This window comes from Ochotona princeps, chromosome 23 (assembly GCF_030435755.1).
Source record: "Ochotona princeps isolate mOchPri1 chromosome 23, mOchPri1.hap1, whole genome shotgun sequence".
In the NCBI taxonomy this organism is placed as follows: Eukaryota; Metazoa; Chordata; class Mammalia; order Lagomorpha; family Ochotonidae; genus Ochotona; species Ochotona princeps.
The window spans coordinates 36,169,731-36,188,267 of NC_080854.1; the positions used below are offsets into that span (position 1 = coordinate 36,169,731).

Sequence of the window (18,537 nt, forward strand, 5' to 3'; positions counted from 1 at the left end):
GTAGGAAGCAAGACCCCCTCCCCCTTTCCTGAGGCTGTTCTTCCTCAGGGAGCCCTCATAATGAACTCATGAGGACCATGGAAACCCCATCAAAGGCCACAACAGTTCCACTGTCTTCCACAATGGAAACAGTCAAGATGTGTTCTATTCTGTGGCCATCAGGACTGAGCTGGCTGGCCAAACCTGCATTTGCTCCCTATGCAGGATGATCTTTGTGTACATTTGGACTGCTGGTGCACATCCTGTGATCCACGTGGAAACCAAGGCTAGGTTTCAGGAACGTGACCATAGCCAGAGTGAGGGGAACTTCTTCCCTGTGAAGAGGGGGTAACCCTTGGGGCCTCTTGTAAGTGGAGTCTTGGAAAAGTACCACAAACTCCACTGACTTACCTAGTCTTAAAGCAAAAAGGCACGGCCAGTGTGGCACCGATGAATTTTCTGTGACATAAAATTGCCTGCTGTCCTCTGACAGGGGCCACAAAGAATGCATCTCCTCCCCTCACCATGGGAGGAAGGGCAGATCCTGGAAGATTCTACATGTGCTCACAGCCCCAAAAGGAACCCTGCAAGGCTGTCATCTTAATTTCATGGTCGTCAAATTAGAGTGCACCGAAGAATTACCAATGGGACTTCGAAGAAGGCAGGCACCTGCACCCTCCCACTCACCAGCTGCACCTCCTTTCCGGTGGGTACCAAGCACCTCCTTCACCTCCACAGCCTCCATGGGCTACCTGCTGTGCAGCCTCAATGATGAGAGATTAATCAGGAAGTGGGGATGCACAGAGCCACTAGAATTTGCCACTGTCTGGGGAGGAGCCAGGACACACCTCTGCCTTCTCCAGAAGGGCCTTGAGCTGCAATGCCCTTCCTTTCTGGCACACTGACCACTTGGAACATCTAGGGAAAAAGCCTGGGATGAGTTCAACCACAGATACTCTGGTTCCAGGATTCAGAGTCTCCCCAGGACTGTGACAAGTAGAGAAAACTGTGCTTTTCAGGTTATTTTGAGCCAATGAAGCTTGCAGGACCCTTCCCCATGCCTCAAATTCACAAGAGCTTTCCTTGAGTCTCTGGATTGAGTCTGGGGCAAGAGAGGACCACCAGCAGACTTGCAGATGACCCCAGCTGCCTGATAACCGCCAGAGGGTCTAGGGGTTGAGGTAAGAAGGGCAGGTAGCCAGTGGGAAGATTCTGGAATTTACGATCTCAAAATATCACTGAAACTAAAAGTGAACTCACATGTTATTCCAATTTCCGTTCATGTGTGGCTGTACAAACAAGCTCCAGGATCAGCCAGGTTGTCACAGTGCATCTGCATTTCTGTGCCCTTGTCCCTTGCAGCTTAAGTGCGGCTGGCTCCTCCTCACCCGGGATGGAAACATGCCGCACTTCTTGGCTCTCGTGTCACCCTAGGGTCACACGGACTCCTCCTCTCCATGACAAAATGTCCATCCCAGTGAGCAGCTGAGACTGCCTGGAGCTCTGTGCGTGGGAAGGAGCCTGGGTGGCTTTTACTCATTTTCCATCTTGTGATGCTCCCTTGACCTTCCCTCCTCCAGCGTGTGCTGGGGCTAAGTGGGTATCTCAGGGCATCCTTATGGACTTGCGGGAGACTACCCACTGTTTCACCCAGTCCTAGACGCATCCCTTATCCGCCCTGCACTGAAATCTGATGAGGCCCAGGGAGGCTCACTTACACATCACCATTCTCAGGCCATCTCTTGAGGTTTTCTGCTGGAATCCGTTAAGCCCTCCAGGGAGCTTTGCCAATGCAGATCTGAGATGACCAATACTAAACCCAGCAATGGCCAATCAAGCCACCTCTGCCCCCCCGATACCCCTAAAGCTGAGTTGCTCTGTCAGTCCCTGTCCTCGGCATCTCCTTGCATCAGCACCCAGCTTTCAACTACACCTGAGCTGGGGATGCTTCCTGGGCTACTCTGAAACCCACATCACAGCACACAGGTGGGGTGGGGTGATCCTGGCCCACTAAGCTAGCACTGTGGGGGAGACCTCCATTTCCAACTTCAGGATGGGAATGATTATTCTCCTGACCCCCACACCCCAACACACACACTCACTGCAGAAGACCTGAGTGGGCCAGACTTCATTTAAGCCCCCTTTTCAAGGTGTAGACAGTCTAGTTGGTGAGAGAGCAAGCACAGGTGCTAGCCACACAGTGACACCAACATTGCGTTCTCCAAGAGCAGAGATGCCCAAGGCTCCTCTTTCAGGCTGGTGGAAGCTGGAATGTTCTAGAAATGCCCAGCACTGCCACCAGGGCTGTGACTGGCACACGCTTTGCAATCAGGGCTGCATTTCCCAGTCCCCAGCTGACCTGTCTGTAGACTCCTTGTATCCTCGGGGTGTGGGCTCTCATGGTGAGCAGGAGAAGAGGTGCTGCTCCCATGCCAAGTGCCTTCCCTGGACATCTGTATCCTTGCCTTGCTATGTTTCAGCCAGGGCTCCCTCTGAATGAGGCTGCCCGAGTCCAAGTCCCACACCATCCTAACGGCCCTGGGCGTTCTGCATAGGGCTGACTGGGTGACAAAACTCAGTTTTCTCAGCCAGTGATGAACAGTAACTTTGACATCTATTCAAAGAGCTTCCCAGGAAAGCTCAGCCTGCATGCAACAGGGAGATGGCGGGTTTCTGAAACAGCAGGCTGGTGTGGGACGTACTCTGCCAAGCACATGTGCTGGCAGGGTGGGCTTCATCTGGCGTATGCAGAAACTTTAGAAAGTCCTTTTATTAGCAGTAGTATTATTTGAAAAACAGAATGAGAAGTAGGAACATTTTCTACTGCTGTTTCACTCCTCAAAGGCTTTCATCATCCAGGACTAAGAGCTGAAAATTCAACCCAGGAACCCCAATCCTGGAGCTCAGTGTTGTCTCCCAGGGTCTGCATTGGTGGGAAGCTAGGAGCAGGAGCCAGAAAAGGGAATGGAAATCAGGTACTCTGATATCAGCTGCTGGCCTCCTAACCAGCATATTAATCACTCCAGGAAGTTTTCAGGAAAGCAGATGCCCCAACGGACAGGAAGGTAGGCAGCTGTCAAGCTGGGCTCCTGTACTCCCATGTGGCCCAAGCGAGACTGTTTCATCTCCATGAAAGCTTTGTGGAACTGGCTGCTGCAGTGACTTGGCTGCCCACTCCAAAGGGAAATGCACAACTTTCATACATCAGGGGAGCAAAGAGAAGAAACATGAGCTGCCGGCAGGTTGTCAATGCAGGTCATGGCTTCCATCATACCACTCTTCCAGGATGGTTCTAGGAAACCAGGGCGTGGGCTTCCAAAGCACCCCTGGACCCATGGCATAGGCCGTGGCATAGGGAGAGGTACAGGAGGCCCTGGTGCTTCCTGGAGCCCTAACCTCTCAGATGGCAACATCCCCAATCCTGTTTATATGAGACACATGTCACTTGCCAAGTCAGAGATGAGCTTGTGTAAGCTGATCTCAGGGAGGGAAAGAAAATTCTCCTTTTGCCACATCTCATTTCTCTGCACTATTTCCAGAAGTCTGAGAAAGGCATCTCAGGAAATTATCTGGAAATGGGATTTCATGGTGCGTGCCAGACCATGAGACCATGGTCTCCACTGTCCAATGCTCTCTGCCCTGTCATCTCCACCACCCAGAGAGGAGGCGAGGGGAGCAGTCAGCATTCGCTGCCCAGCATGCTTTTTCCTCACATTCCAGACCCAGAAGAAAAATATTTACTTTGGCTTCTGGTCTCCATTCCTTCCCTGAAAAGCAGGAAGTCTTCTCCAAGAGGGTCTGACGAAGTCCTGGGGGAGTGCAGCAATTCCCAAGTTCCACCAAGATCAGGGAGTATGCTCACACGACCATGGGACTGCGTGCACACCAGCACAGCTCAGGCAGCCTCATATGGACTGCTGCACACAGCAGCAGGACCTGGGAGAAGACTGAAGCTGAGGCTCATGCCAATGAGACACCAGGCCTGGTATTCAAGTTGTGCACTCAGTCACCAGGTCCTTGGTGACCACACAGGTGGTAGAGGTTCCATGTGGGATCCAGGAATGGTTAGCTGGTGCTGAACTTGGAGACACACTGTTCTTGGTCTCTGGTGTCAGCATGCTCAGCAGTACCAGTCAGACGCCACTGGAAGGGACTCCACAAGGTCAACAGGAACAGCCGAGGCTCAGGGAAGCCTTGGGAGGAAAGGGGGTTCTGATAGTGCTCCTGTTGGAGCGGATTGCAGAGGAGATGAAGTCTTCAAAATGGTCACATAGTCCTTATCACCACTGCACGGTGGGCTGATGTCACTTGCAAGGTTAGGATGCTACTGGTGAGTTGAGGATGTGGGCTCTTCCATCTACAGACGAGCACGGTGGAGGACAGAGGCCTTGACTGCCACAGAAGTCACTTCATAGGAAGGGCAGCAGTTTGCTTTTGAACATTTCTTCAAATGCTTGACAAGAGCAGGTAGTATTTTCATAAAAAAACAAAACCCCAAACAAGATCCACCTTCACTGCAATGCACTTTGGGAGCTTCTACCTCCTCCAGCCACCAGACAAGCCTTAGTCCTTCTGGCCCAGCCCCTGTAGATGTGGCCTATGTCTGAACTCGGTGATTTCTCTATGGAGTTCATCGCTAACAGAGGCTTCCCACACCAGCTGTTTGATCCTTGGTGACCACACAGCGACTGTTCTGTGAGCAGTCTTCAGACAGCATGAAGTGCTTGCATTGAGTGCTGCCCCAGAGTTTGCTCCCAAATCAAACTCAGAAGCTACTCATGCAGCCGCCCCTGTACCACCTGCTGTCACCAAGGAGAAGTGGTGGCTGAGCCCTGGATATCATAGCCAAGGGAACCCTGAGCCCACAGGTTACGCAGAGTGAAATGATCCTTTCCAGTACGTCCTCGGTGCCACACCCCTGAAATTAGTATCCACATCCCTTGCTCTGCCCTCCTGAGTGAGGTCGGCAGCTGACAGTGCAAAACTAACCACACCTAGGAACCCCTGGATCCCAAGCAAACCCTCAATATGCCTGTTAGTGTCAGGAACAGCTTGTGAAGCCCCAAGACTGAGCTGCTGCCCCTCTTCCTGCAGGACCAGGGCTGCTCAGGTGGATGCCTGGAGGCCAGGTGTCCCCACCACTGTCTTCAGGGTCACAGCTTGGGGCTGCTGCCCCTCTCTGTTCCTGAGAAGTTCCCACACCATCCAGGCACAGAGGCAGGGCCAGAGCCAGGCTTTACCAGGTGCTTGTATTCAGCCATGCATCTTGACACCCACCACCCAAGCTGCTAGACCCCAAGAAGGCTCCCTGGGCAGTGAAGACAATGATGCTCATCAGGAGACCTTGAAGGAAACCTCACTGTGCCTTAGAAGCACCCTGGAGATGGGTCCTGGCAGGAAGGTCCTTGGCACATAGCAGGTGGCCAGCACTCATGTTCTACCACAGCCTCCGGTGCCCCAGTATCCCACCTGTGCACATGTGGGCCCTACCTGTCTCACCTGGTGACTGCCCTGAGCACACACCCCACAGAATCTGATGCAACTTGCAAGCAAGTCACCTCTTTCCTTGAACAGATAGAGACACTGAGCTTCAGGCCAGGAAAGTAACCTCTCGTGTTCATGGGCATAGACAAGGTGGAGGCTGAGACTGCAGCCTGCACTGCTTGGCTCCAGGTCCTCTCTCTTCCCAGCCCTGATGACTACCCATGAGGTCCTCCATCAGCATGTTCCCTGCTTCCTGAGTCTTGGTGAAAATCACCTAAGAACAAGTTTCAGCCACCTCTGAAGCTCCAAGGTCCTGGGCATAAGCCTTTGCATACAGTGGGTGCTCAAAAAATGCTTCTTAAAATGAAGCTTGGCTGTATACCATATGCTGTTTCTTGCACTGCAACCATATCAAAGACATTTCTTTTCACAACCCATTTCAGATGGGAATGACACTGGACTGTCTTCAACTCCAGCTAAATGCACTTTCCTGTGAGTATTCTAGGAAGTTTCCACTTCCATCCATACAGTCCAATCCAGAATCAAGGCTTCAGTATGTTCCTGTGTGGAAAACCGGAATATCCTGTCCATCCCAGCATTTGTTTGGAAGACCTCAGGTGTGGGGATGTGTGGGTGAAGGTGCTGCTAGACTGGGGCCTTTGTCACACTGGGAGAGGGATGTGGTCACTGCTGGGACATTTTTGGGATGACGGTGCCTTGTAATGCAAACAGAGAGAGAAGTTTTTGGGATGTATGAATTCTCTGCTCAAACTCTGAGAGGTGATTGTAACTCATTACTCTCAAGTGATGTCCTTGTAATCAGACAACATCATCTTGCAAACTGAAAACCGCAGGTCAGTGGTGGACACACTGAACACTCAGGTGTCTTCAAGCTGCCTCTCCCAGCTCCTGGTGATCCCTGGTCCCAGTTCCCTCCCCCAGCCCCCAGCCCTCCTGGGCTGACCTCGTTTTTCAGGCTCCGGGCCAGGAAGTGCTCAGCCACGTGGGCCGGAAGCACGTTCTCCAGCAGCACGCGGTTCAGGTTCTCCATGGTTTCTATCTCCTCCCGCTCTTTTTTGAACTTGTTCTTCCACAAGAAGTCCAACCTACAGTAATATTCATTCTGTTACAAGAGGACACAGAGGTAAAGAAACAGTAGGCATCTTGTCCTGCCAGAGAGTGGAGGCTTTAAAGAGAAAACATCAGGAACAACATAAAACCGTAAATGGAGCCCCCAACGGAAGGAAGCCCTCTGTGGCCCACAAACGCCCTTCCAATGACCTCTAAAATGGATTTGCAGAGGAAGGGAGCAGCCTCATGAGCTGGAACCCTCTATGTTGGAGGGTCACAACTCAAAGTGCCAGTAATGCTTCTTGCATAGTTATTTTAGCAAAACACGACTGGAATCGATTGTTGAAAGGCAAGGGAATAGTGGAATACAAATGGAGACTAAATGGAACATGAAAAATACACTAGCTGAGACAGCATGCAGCTTGGCGGTTTGCCTTTACAATCTGTAAACTGGCTTTCTGCTATCACAAATTGCATCATTAAGTATTCACTGTTGAACATAGACATTGTCACTTGGTTTGTGGCCCACTTAGAGAAAACTGTGGTATACAGACAAAAGCTCATTCTGGTGCCATTTAATTAAGACAGTGACTGCTCAGGAAAACAGGTATGTTCAGGCTTCATAATGGATTAGAATGCAATGTTTCTTTAACAAGCTATTCTAACATAAGAGAAACGGAGAAGCCCAGTGAATGTTGGTCTTGGCATTGTCCTGTTACTGCTACGATGTCAATAACTGAACAGCAGGGAATGCCCTGAGGGAATGTGTAACAGAAGGGCTTGAAGGATGGGGCGCCATCTGCACTCGTCATACCCTACTGACAAATACATGTTCAGAAGAGCTGTTAGCAGAGCTTCTGTTTGTTTCTGGCTTGGTTAACTACATGAACAACAGCACAAAGTACAGTAAGACACACATACACATATCACCTCTTGTCTACATACAGCACTTTCAGGAGTCTGAAACCTGAAGGAACAATGATCACTCCCTGGTTCAAAGGGAAGGATCTTTCCTCTTCTAGTGTGGCATGGGTTTTATATTGTGCTGTTAGACATTTGTAAAAGATTGTTAAAAGCATGTCTTTGTTTCTATTAGAAGTGTTCATATTAACACCAAACTTACCTCACTCTACACAGGGAGGTCATGTCATGCATGTACTCATCTCTACTCCCTCCTCTGGATATTTTAGGAACAAAACAGTAGTGTGGCAGGAATTACACTCTGAGGACAGAAGCCACCAAGGGTCAGCACTGGGCAGACACAAGGGTGTCCTGAACACCAGGCAATAAGGCAGCAAGCACCCTGTGTATGTGCTAAGGAGGTCCCAGGGACCATATGTCTGGCAGCACTGTTGCAGCCTGAGTGAGCATTTGTAAGGTTCCTAGGATGAACAATACTTGGCAACCAGCTGCTCTGGACAACAGTGACATTTGGTCAAACCATCCACCTACCTATCAGCCTGTCCATCACCTGTCCAAGGATGGCAAGCTGTTTTAGAATCCTCTCCTCTAAGGGTAAGTAGCTGTACATTCAGAAACCTGCAGGGGGCAGGTTCCACAGGAGGAGCCTGCTTCCATGCCCAAGCAATTACAGCAGGCTGAACAGCATCCCATCACAGAGAGCTCCAAGTCTTACTGAGCAGTGTCCTCTCGGAGAGACTTCTAAGTCCTAGTCCTCGGTACCCAGGAAGGGGATGTTCTTTGGAAACAGGTTCTTTACAGATACGGCTGCACTAAGGATTTGGGGCTGAGGTCTTCCTAAGCTCAAAGTGAGCCCTAATACTACTAATGTGAGTCCTCCTAAGAGAAAGGAGAGGGGATACATGACCTTGAGACACAGGGGAAAGCCCCTGAGGGACAAAGCCAGGAGCTGAGTGGCTGGCTGGGCAAGGGGGACAGTCCTGCCTGGGACTGGCATGGAGTCCCCATGCCCCGGATTGCCATCAGGCCTCCAGCTGTGTGGGAGCATTCCACAGCTACGTGCAGGTGCAGATTCCAGGGAAAGACAAGGACTCTGTCTTCCATGTCCTCCATTGGTACTTGGCCGAGAGAGCAGAGCCACCCTTGGAAGAGTCAGTTTGGGCCCCTGCAGCCCTTACCACTGAATCCTGCATGTAGCAGAGTCCCAGGGATGGTCAGGGCTCTGTCAGCTCTGAAAACAGCACGTGGGGCTTTGCCTCCTTCCCCATGGGGGAAGGATGGGCTGCTGGGCTGAGGCATAGCATGGCATGGGATTCTTGCTCGCACTATCTGAAGTCTGACCCGCTGGGAGGGCTAACCCTCTGAGCGTGCCCAAGCACAGGCATCCTCCCTGATAAAAACAGGTCTCCAGCTTGCTCAAGGTTCCAGCCACAGATGAGATCTTAGCACAGCCAGCAGCGCTGTGGCTTCCGCTCGGAAGAATTGCTTCCTCAGTGTGGCTGCTGGATGCCTGCCTCAACCATTTTGTGGTGTGTGCTCAACGCAATCAGCAATGCTTCCCATGCGTTGTTTCCAAATACATCACTGGGTTGTTGGCGTCCTAACTTCTAACAGACTTTGCCATGTAGAGCTGCCTGGCTTCTGATGAGCCCCAAGTGGTCTTGGGGCAACTGCTTTGTGGGGAGTAGAGCAGAAGACTGTCCTGAGAATCTATGCCCATGGCCTCCACTTGAAGAAAGGGCCCAGAAGGAGTCACACCACTAAATAGGATTTCTGAGGACAGGGCTGTATGATCAGTCAGCAGCATTACATGCTGCAAGGCAAACACAAACCCAGACAAGGGCACACTTTTCTTGCTGTTAAGAAACTATGGGGCAATACTTGCACAGGCTGACAAAACCACAAAATGTATTTCAAGATTAAATAAACAGGAGGCTAGCTGATACCTGTCTCTGCCATTCCCAGTGTTTGCTTCATGTGGAAAAATGAGGCCATTCTTTTCTGGTTTCTAAGTGCCTTGGGCTTGTGCTGTGCCCTTTCGTAGTAGGGGGGTGATGACTGTGACTCGTGTAACTTCGTGTGCAGGAACAGAACGCCAAGGCACACAGGTGCAGCATTAGTCACACAGCCCTTGAGAAGTGCTGTATAGAAAAACCTTCTTACCTGTCTTCCCAGGACCAGCAGAGTGACGAAAAAGATGGAGAGAGATACTGAGCCCATGGTCTTCAGGTCTTTCCAAATGCCTGGCCTGTGGGGAAATAAACCAGACAATGAAACAACACACACAGCCAACTTGTCAGTGGTGTCTACACTGTACCCAGCCAGCGTGTGCTCAAATCCACATTGCATCCAAATGAAACCAAAAAGAGTCCCTATATGGGAGCCCAGTGGGAAGAAAAGTACTTGGACATTATCCAGACTTCTGTTTGTCAAGTTGCAGCAAATACAGAGAACAGAGCAGCGCAGTGTTGGTATCCTTCCTTGTCCTTGTACTTCCGGGATCAGCCTGGGAGACTGGGTATGCAGCTTCTTCAATATTTTCATGACCATTCTCCCAAAGAAACCGCATGTCTAGAATGAACCACGTGAGGCAGCAAGACCACAGTGGGAAGTTGACTGCTGCAAGCTCCTTGCACTGTCAGTTAGGTCGCTTCGGGCTCCTCTCCCGGGCCGCGCCCACTCTCACTCACTCCTTCATGTGGTTGTATCCTACTGCCCACCTCCCCAGAGCACCAGGCACACATCAGTGACTTACCCCTGGCCCAAGCAGTCACTGCACTGGGCAGGCTCGCTGCCTTCACTGCTGTGGCATGGGCACTGATGCCAGGGGGAGCACGCTGCCTCAGCTAGCTGCCAGCCACCTCCCAGCTCTACAGGGGACCTGCAGCAGAATCGTGCTGGATACCTCTCCACGCCCTGCCCCTGCCCCGTAGCAGCATTGACCCTATTTTAAGCCCCGCCCTGGGAAAACAAGTTCAGCCTGTGTTCTGCCCTGGCCTGTGATTTCCCAAGCTCCCCTAGGGGAGTTCAATGGCTGAGGACATGAGAAGAGCCTCGCTGTAGCACTGAAGAGCTCGAGTGGGCTCTGAAGCCAGTCAGGGCCCAGTCCTGAGCCACAACACCTTGGGATACGCCTCTCCTACCTTCAGTCCTGGGCTGAATCAACACCTACATACCAAGCTGTCCTGGCCACAGCATCAAATATTCCTTCTCCGGCCCTGAGCCGGACATGAAGAAAGCTCTTCATGAGTGGCAGTCCTGATGATCTGTATGCTTGTGGCAGTCAGAGGGAGGAGGGAAGCCTGGGAGTGAGAGAAAAGCCTGAGGAGAGCGATTCCCATGGCCACCACTAGCAGCCTGAGAGACCCCAGGGCAGAGGGGACACGGGATCTTGAAGAACAAGGAAAGGCACTGCCTGCTCCCAGGAGCTGCAGGGCGTCGCCCCTCAGAGAACTCTCCAGAAGCTCTGTGCTCCTTGCTCCCTCCTGGGGCAGCTGTGGAGGGAGAATCTGACTTCTCAGATTCTGTCAGCTTCTCTCTGAGGAGGAAGAGGAACAGGGCTGCTTTCCTGTTGCACCAGCACTTGTGCTGGGACAGGAAGCTGCTCCTTTTAGGGCCTGGGAGAGTTGTGTCCGACAGCACAGCTGGGACACCTGGGAAGAGGAGGTGTTTGGAAGCAATGCTGGCACAGATTTGGGTGTGGTAGTTGGGATGCCATGTGCTGTGCCTGAAACCCATAGTGGGGTGGCGGGGCTTGAGTTCTCTCTGCTCCCAACTCCAGCTGTTCTGTACTGCTATCCTGGGAGGAAGAAGATGAACTCAACTAGTTGGATATCTGCCATCCACAGGGGAGGCCCAGACTGAGTACCCAGGTCCTGGCATTAGCCCAGCCCAGCCTTAGTTGCTGTAGGCATTTGGGGGAGATACCTGTCTGTCTAGTTTCTCTCTGTCATCTCTCCCTCTCTGCCATTCAAATAAATAAAATTTAAAAAAATGAAAACAATGCTCACTGCAACCAGCTTTAAAGTAATTTGTCCTGTACAGGTGATATAATGCAAGCAGCATAACGCTGGCACAGGTTGGCTCACAGTGCTCCCTGACCATCCCAAACCAAGTGGCCAAAGAAGGCAGCTACAACATCCACTTCTCTCACACCAACCCCCAAACACCTTAACCAAGGGTAAAACATGAACGCCCGGGGTTATGACCTTACAGCAGCTTTTTCTGTGCACCAATTCAGACCTCAAGTGCTCCTTGTGTCCCTAGGGAAGGATGTCCCAGGAGTACAGAGTCAGTTCAGGTCCCTCTCCTTGGCAAAGAGGTGGAGGTCAGCCTCTCTTGTATGATTTGTGGCCTGGCTTTTAGTCAGTTGCGGAGAACGTGCATTGCAGCAACCCACTGGGAGGAATCTTTAAGGATGTCATGTCCTCAGGTGGGGAAGACACAGCTGCCATGGCTGAGAAACGTTCCAACTTGGTGATTTCTAACACAAAGTGACTGCACTTTTCTTTCATATCCAATAATTAAACTCTGGAGACTTTAACACTCTGTCATACTTGTAGCCACACACTACTTGGCAACTGTTCCTCTGCCTGAAGCTATTCTGGCCTCAAGTTTCCAGAGCTCAAAAGAGCAAAATGACCAGACACATGAGATGTGAGAGCTGGAGGACTTCCTTGGTCTCTACCCCAATAACAAATAGCTCAGGTGAAGTACCAAGGGCATGTTCACTATTGTCAGGAGAGAAAGCAGTCCAGTAGATATCTGTGGGGCTGCACAGACCTGGCAGCATAGATTGCAAAGCTGATATTCTCAAGAATATGTTCTATGTTTCTGCGGCACAGGCTGAGAAGTGTCACCTGTTCTCCACTTCTAAATCCAACAAAATGTCACCTGAATCCATTCTCTTCATGCAGATGTGTCCAAACCACAGGGTATCTTTTGTTTGAAATTAGAGAAGTGAATCACTAACAATTGAATGTAAATCACCCCGAGGCTCCTTGCCTTCTGCTTAAAGGTTGGCACTGCATGTTTTCTTCCTCCCGTTTCCCTGCTCTTGGGAGCTGTATGTAGAGACACTAAGTTTGAAAGCAGTTTTATTAAATTGTTTCAGCATGAACTAGAAGATACTACTGGCTTGAATGCAAATCTGGAACAAATCTGGAACAAATCTGGAATACACTTTAAAATAGGGGACCTTAAGACATCACAGGTGCTGAGAAGAACCACTCAACACCTGTCCCAGGGTGAGACATGCAGCTCTCCCTGCCCTTGCCCCAAGTATGATGAATCCTGCAGTTCTCAAGATTTCCTGTTAGTCTTCCACCCATTGGTCCCAAGTAGAAACACTGCCAACATGCAGCAACATGCATCACAATATCTAGAAGTCTGACTAGTTGAGATTGCCATAACACACAAGAAGAGAGGAGAAGAAAAATCTCCCATGGAAGCTGCTCGACCTATAGCTTTCCACAGCTTTCATTTGAGCATTTCTGCATCTCTGCAGTCTTAGCGGGGGCTGGTGTGAAGGTTGGGGAGGCAAAACAATATAATCATATCCACCAACTGCAGGTCTGGACACGACTGCTGCTTACTGCTGTCAGCATGCTGCCCACAAATCCACTACCTAGGCTACATTTCCAACACAAACGGTTGCTCCCTGTCAGCCACTTGGAGCGCTCCATCCTCCAGGCTTCTCTAGAGCAAAAGTACATTTTTGAGCCCTCAGGTGGGCTCCTCCAATGGCTGGGTGCACATGAAAATGTGATACCCACCCCTTGAGACTTTCCATGTGTGCCAAGATGAGAATCTCACAGGAAAAACCTGATTCTATCTTGCAGACCCCATAGCCAGCCTGTCGGGGAGAAGAAGTGCCCTCAAGACAAAGCAGCTTCTGGCATTTCCAGCTTTTGGGAATATCACTCGGAGCGTGACCCCTGTGAACAGCTCTCCCCAGCACTGGGGAGACCAACAGTGCTCTGCGTGGGAACTAGAATGGTTACTGCTCAGCACAGCAACACATCACATGCACAGACAACAGGGAGGCTCATTTGAAGAACCTGAGAATCCAGAAACATCTTGCTCACTTCATACCTTTCCAGGGAGGTTCCCTCCCTGGGAGTCACTTGGTTAGAATCAGCACAGCAGGTACTGTCCAGTACTGGGATGCTGCTGACCTCCACTCTCATTTGTAATGATACACTGAAGGCAAGGTGTGATGCTACCTCTGAGTAATATTCATGTTTTAGTGGACGAGTGCATGTGGGAGTGTTTTGTCAGTTCACACAGGGATTGGTTCTGCAAGAGCCAGGACCTCCCAGCCAAGATTGGGAACTGGGCAAGAGGCACCCTTTCCTGGAGAGAACGCATCTTTGGTAGTGGACATCAAGGCAAGACATTGAGGCTGGCTAAGCCAATGCTCCAGGCTCCGGGGCATTATAAAGACAAACCAAGGGAACAGCTACACAGGCTCTGAATAAAACAAAATGGATCTGAAAGTTAAAACTGCCTTTGCTCAAGTTCATGTCCACTATTCCGCTGCTGGGGCGCTACTCACAGCTTGCAGGGTTCTTAACGCTTCACTTGGGTCCCGAGAAGTAATTCACTCCCCATCAGAAACTCACTAATCTGATTTCCTTTTTGGCTTTGGGTACGCTCCATATTCTGGCGCTTTAAATTAAATCAAGGGAAATTTAGTGGCATCTTGGGCTCTGTGTGAAAATCAGTAATCCTGCATTTATTTTGGAATGCAAGACAGCCTCTCTTAATGCAGCAGGGAAATATGTAAGCATGCCTGGCAGATGACTTTGAGAATTTATTGGAAAATTAACTCTTGATTTCATTCTTGTCTTGGCAAGGGAGTCATAACATTTCTTGAATACAGTTATATGCTTTTGTAACTCCATCACCTCAAGCTTGATTACAGATGAGCAGGGTTTCATGGTGTAGGGGATGACGGGAATTAAATCAGGCAAGGCGAATGCACTGCAGTTGTGGTTCTGAGAGTATTGTCACTGGCAGGAATTTCCACAGCCAGATGACAACTGTTCCGCACACCAAGAAGTGGCCACGTGCTGCTCACATCACCATCTCCCAGAGCAATGCATGCACAAACAAGTTCAGAGCTCTTGTTTTTGCAAAACGAATTGCAGAAATAATAAGAAGAAGAATGTCAAGGACTCACAGAGAATACTTCAAAGCCTGGTGGACCCAGAAAACAAACCTAAGACTTAACAGATAATATTGTTTTGCTAGTAAAGTGAAAACAGAGAATCCTGTAATGATTAAAGCAATAACCAGGAGTAGAAAAATCAAGACAAGTGTATGGAAGTGGTGCAGTACCAGGAAAGCTCTCTCCAACCCAAGTAAGGGGACCCCAGAGGCCAGCTTATGTCCAGTCTTGCTCAAGGTGGAGTGAGTTAACACCATCCTATTTCCAGCACTGATAATTCCCACTCCCCAACAACATTACTTTGGGACATTTTTAATGTGAATTTTTACATTGTCATTGCTAGACTAACCACTGACTCCCCAGCACGCCTGTTCTCAACGAGGGCTGCTCTCCTTTCCTGGGTCCACTGGAGCATCTGGGGACATTTTTTGGTTCTTGTGAGTTGGCAACTAGTGAGTGGAGTCAGATGTCACGGAATACCATGCAGTGTACAGGACAGTCTACAATGAACAATTACTCCATCTACAATGTGCTGGTCTAAGAAGTCTAGATTATGTTTATCAATTTGGGAAAGAGTATTACCACAAATCCTGTCTCTAAGCCACTTGGCATCTTCTGAGTGCATCTGGTGACATGTAATCTAGGTGACTTATAATTGGGCGAACACCTTCATTTTTGTGAACCACCCCTTCAGTGACCACGCCAATGATATTAACTCAACACACACCTTATCAACATCCCACAGGAGAACTAAAGCAGGTGGAGGAAGCAGCTTACCTCTCAAACAAGACCTGGCTGTAGTCATCCAGGACGTGGGCATGGGTGTGGAGCAGCAGGATGTTGTAGAGCACCAAGGCCACCATCATGATCAACATTTTCAACTCATAATTTATCCGCAGGAAAACGGAGCAGGCTATCAAGCCCAGAATGCAGCTGTAGATAAAGTACTGGCACAAAGAAATCAGGCAAATACTTAGGCCCTCGTTGGGAACTTCCAGAACTTTCATCTCTGTTTAGAACCATGGGCTACCTCTGGGCTCTCCCAGACAGGGTGTAAGGTGGCTGTGACCAAGCGTCAGCAGATGCTAGTTTTTCCACTTGGGTTCAGTGGCAAATACGTGTACAGTACACATTGGCTACACTGGAACTGAAGGACAGTGTCTGATCCATGGCTCTGTGATCCAGCCTGGCAGCATGAGTGAAGCCACGTGAGGGTGCTGCAAACACTTTAAAAACAGGAAAAAACAACCCTGAAACTTATTTTAAGGACATGTCACCATAATGCTGTCATTTAGTTCTTGAAAAACAGTATAATCTCATATACATTCATGGGATTTAGGAAAAATTACAGTATGTGGATTTTTTGTTTTTGCTTTTCACTTCTTTAATTCATTAGGAAGAGATGCATTATTACAGGTATTGCTGCCAAAGAAGAAGAAAGTGTGGATATTTTATTCAAAGAGAAATCGTGTTACAATGTCCATCTGAAACAGGATTTAAGCACAAAGTTTTGGTCAGGGGAGGCATCAATGCTAGAGGCTGGACAGATGCCGCACTTAATCGAGAAAACCATGTGTGAGCAGCAGGTGGACTTCGTCTCCAGACAGCTGTGGGCACATCTGCTGTGCTAACGTTCTTCTCATGATTCACTACCAGATGGGGTGACACAGGCCGTGGACAGCCTTCAATCCAGCTTCAGTCACATGCCAGGTTGAGAAACTCTGGCCAGTTCCTTAAGCTGCCCATAGTGTGTGTGCTTATTTGTGAAATCATGGCCATAGCACCATGCTTGTACCTCACTGAGCAGAACGTTGACAAGAAATGAGGATCACAGTCAGAGTCCCGTAAGCCAGCAGGGACTCAGTGACTGCAGTAACTGCTTGTCTCAGAAAGCCTCCTTGTATTTGCTACAACATGGGGTTCTTTGTAAAACAAGGGCTTTGTTACTATCTTAACATTCCTGGAAGAGACACAGCATGCAATAACATTTCAGACTTTTAATAAAAGAGAGATCTGATTGATGTGGGATAAACTCTGTCTTTACAAGTAACCCCAATGTGGGCTCCTCAATTTCAGTTTCATCATAATCCAATGAGCCATGTGTGAATCGCTTCTTCGTGTCATCGCAGCTGCTCCTTGCACTTCCTCAGCTGAGGTCCTCTGCGCTAACCTGTGTACAAGGCTCCTGATACTCTTCTCTCCAATTCTGTTCTTGAGAAAGAAAGAGAAGTTCCAAACTGCTGCAGTGGTCACACAACAAGCTTCCTCCTTATCAGCGGCACCCTAAGGGGCCAGCACTGTGACAGTGAGTTAAGCCTCCGACTACAGCACTGGTATATCATATGGGTGATGGTTAGAGTACCAGCTGCTCTACTGCCAACCCAGCTCCCTTCCAACTTTGGATCCTCACCCTCTCTTGCAATGACCATCAGGGTCGCTCCAGAGGCCCCCCCATCCCCCGCTGCCACACGAATAGAGAACAACAAGGAAAGCTTAGAATCAGACAGGAAACGGTCAGTGTGGATTCACTTATACCTTACTAGATGTGACACAAAGATTAGTTACTTCTCGCTAGGGTATTGAAGATTTCTCCGCACACCCCTCCTAAAACTGTTCTGCACCTAAACTGTTGACATATGTCTTGTTAGAGTTAAAAGCCAGTCTAGACTACCCGAGAAAAAGCCAGGTTCAGCAAAATTATGCTTCAACACTATAAAATGCTAAATATTATAATGAAAATAGACACAAGACAGCTGAATAGCAATCTATAGCCATTTTCAGGTGTATAGAACCCGGCTGCTAAACTAAACTAAAACTGCAATGTCAATGAAGGAGTCGCAGGATGTGTTAAAGAACTTGCATTTTTTTTTAAACATGTTGGTTACTCATTACTATGTCAATTAATTCCATAATGTTATAAATTGTTGCTGATGTTATGTTGGGGCTTTTAATTGATTGGGATGATACTCTGCTGGCTCTGTCTTCAGACCAGAGAGGGTCTCCCCAACAAGCCATTGAACTTATCTGGACAATAAGATGCTGGACTCTATGTTTGGTATATGCTTGCAATGAGGGAATCTCAACTGAACTTGAACGGTGGTTATGCAACAAGGTGGAGGAATCCACCATGGGGGGAGGGTTTGGGCAGGGGGGGAATCCCAGTACCTATGAAACTGTGTCACATAATGCAATGTAATTAATAATAATAAAAAACATTAGAAAACAAAACAAGCAAAAGAAAAAAACTTTTAGAAAAAGGATTAACATGGTGAGGACCTAGGCAAAACACCAGGGAAGTAAAATAAGAATCATAAAGAAATGTAGTTTATTGCCATAGCTGAGAGTTTAAACATTACAAGGGAATTTTGAAAGTATGCATGTTGAACTAACAATGTCACCTCTCAGAGCTGAGATGTTAACTAACTAGTACTGTAGCATGCCACTTTTAGATGAACTATTCAGGAAATTAAATGGAGATGATAAAAATCTACCATTAGCATAAATAATTCATGGAAGAAAGAAGTTATACAGGAAATAATTTAGCTATTTTCACTTACATTCTTATGTAATTTCAATCTAGGTCCTCTGTGATAATGTCTAAATGAGATGGATTAGGGACAATCCTTTGAGGATAGAATCACTAGGCAGCATTTGTAATCAAACAAGGGGCAGAAACAGATACGGACTCTGTGGTCACAGCTTTTAGGGGATAACTACTCCTAAATTACTGGAACAGTTAGAGAAATCTATAAGCAATAAGTCCAGAAATTCAGGGGAATGTCACTGAATGGCCATCGGCTGGAATCACCAGAAACTGTGCCTGATTAGAGAATTATAGTGAGCACCATCTGTAAAAGCAGCCAGTGGCCTGGCAGTGTGAGATGCCAGCGAGCCAGGTTGACACCTGTCAA

At 48.8% G+C, this 18,537-nt stretch overlaps 1 protein-coding gene across 1 annotated transcript in view; it reads right to left on the reverse strand.

The window, feature by feature from the left end:
- Window positions 1-18,537, reverse strand: part of ADCY2 (adenylate cyclase 2) — a 319,427-nt gene that overhangs the window by 14,882 nt on the left and 286,008 nt on the right. The window contains exons 18-20 of the mRNA XM_058680233.1: window positions 15,404-15,573; window positions 9,619-9,703; window positions 6,428-6,586 (exon numbers count right to left, since the gene is read on the reverse strand). Coding sequence (XP_058536216.1) covers window positions 6,428-6,586; window positions 9,619-9,703; window positions 15,404-15,573 — 414 coding nt within the window. The remainder of the gene's footprint in view (window positions 1-6,427; window positions 6,587-9,618; window positions 9,704-15,403; window positions 15,574-18,537) is intronic.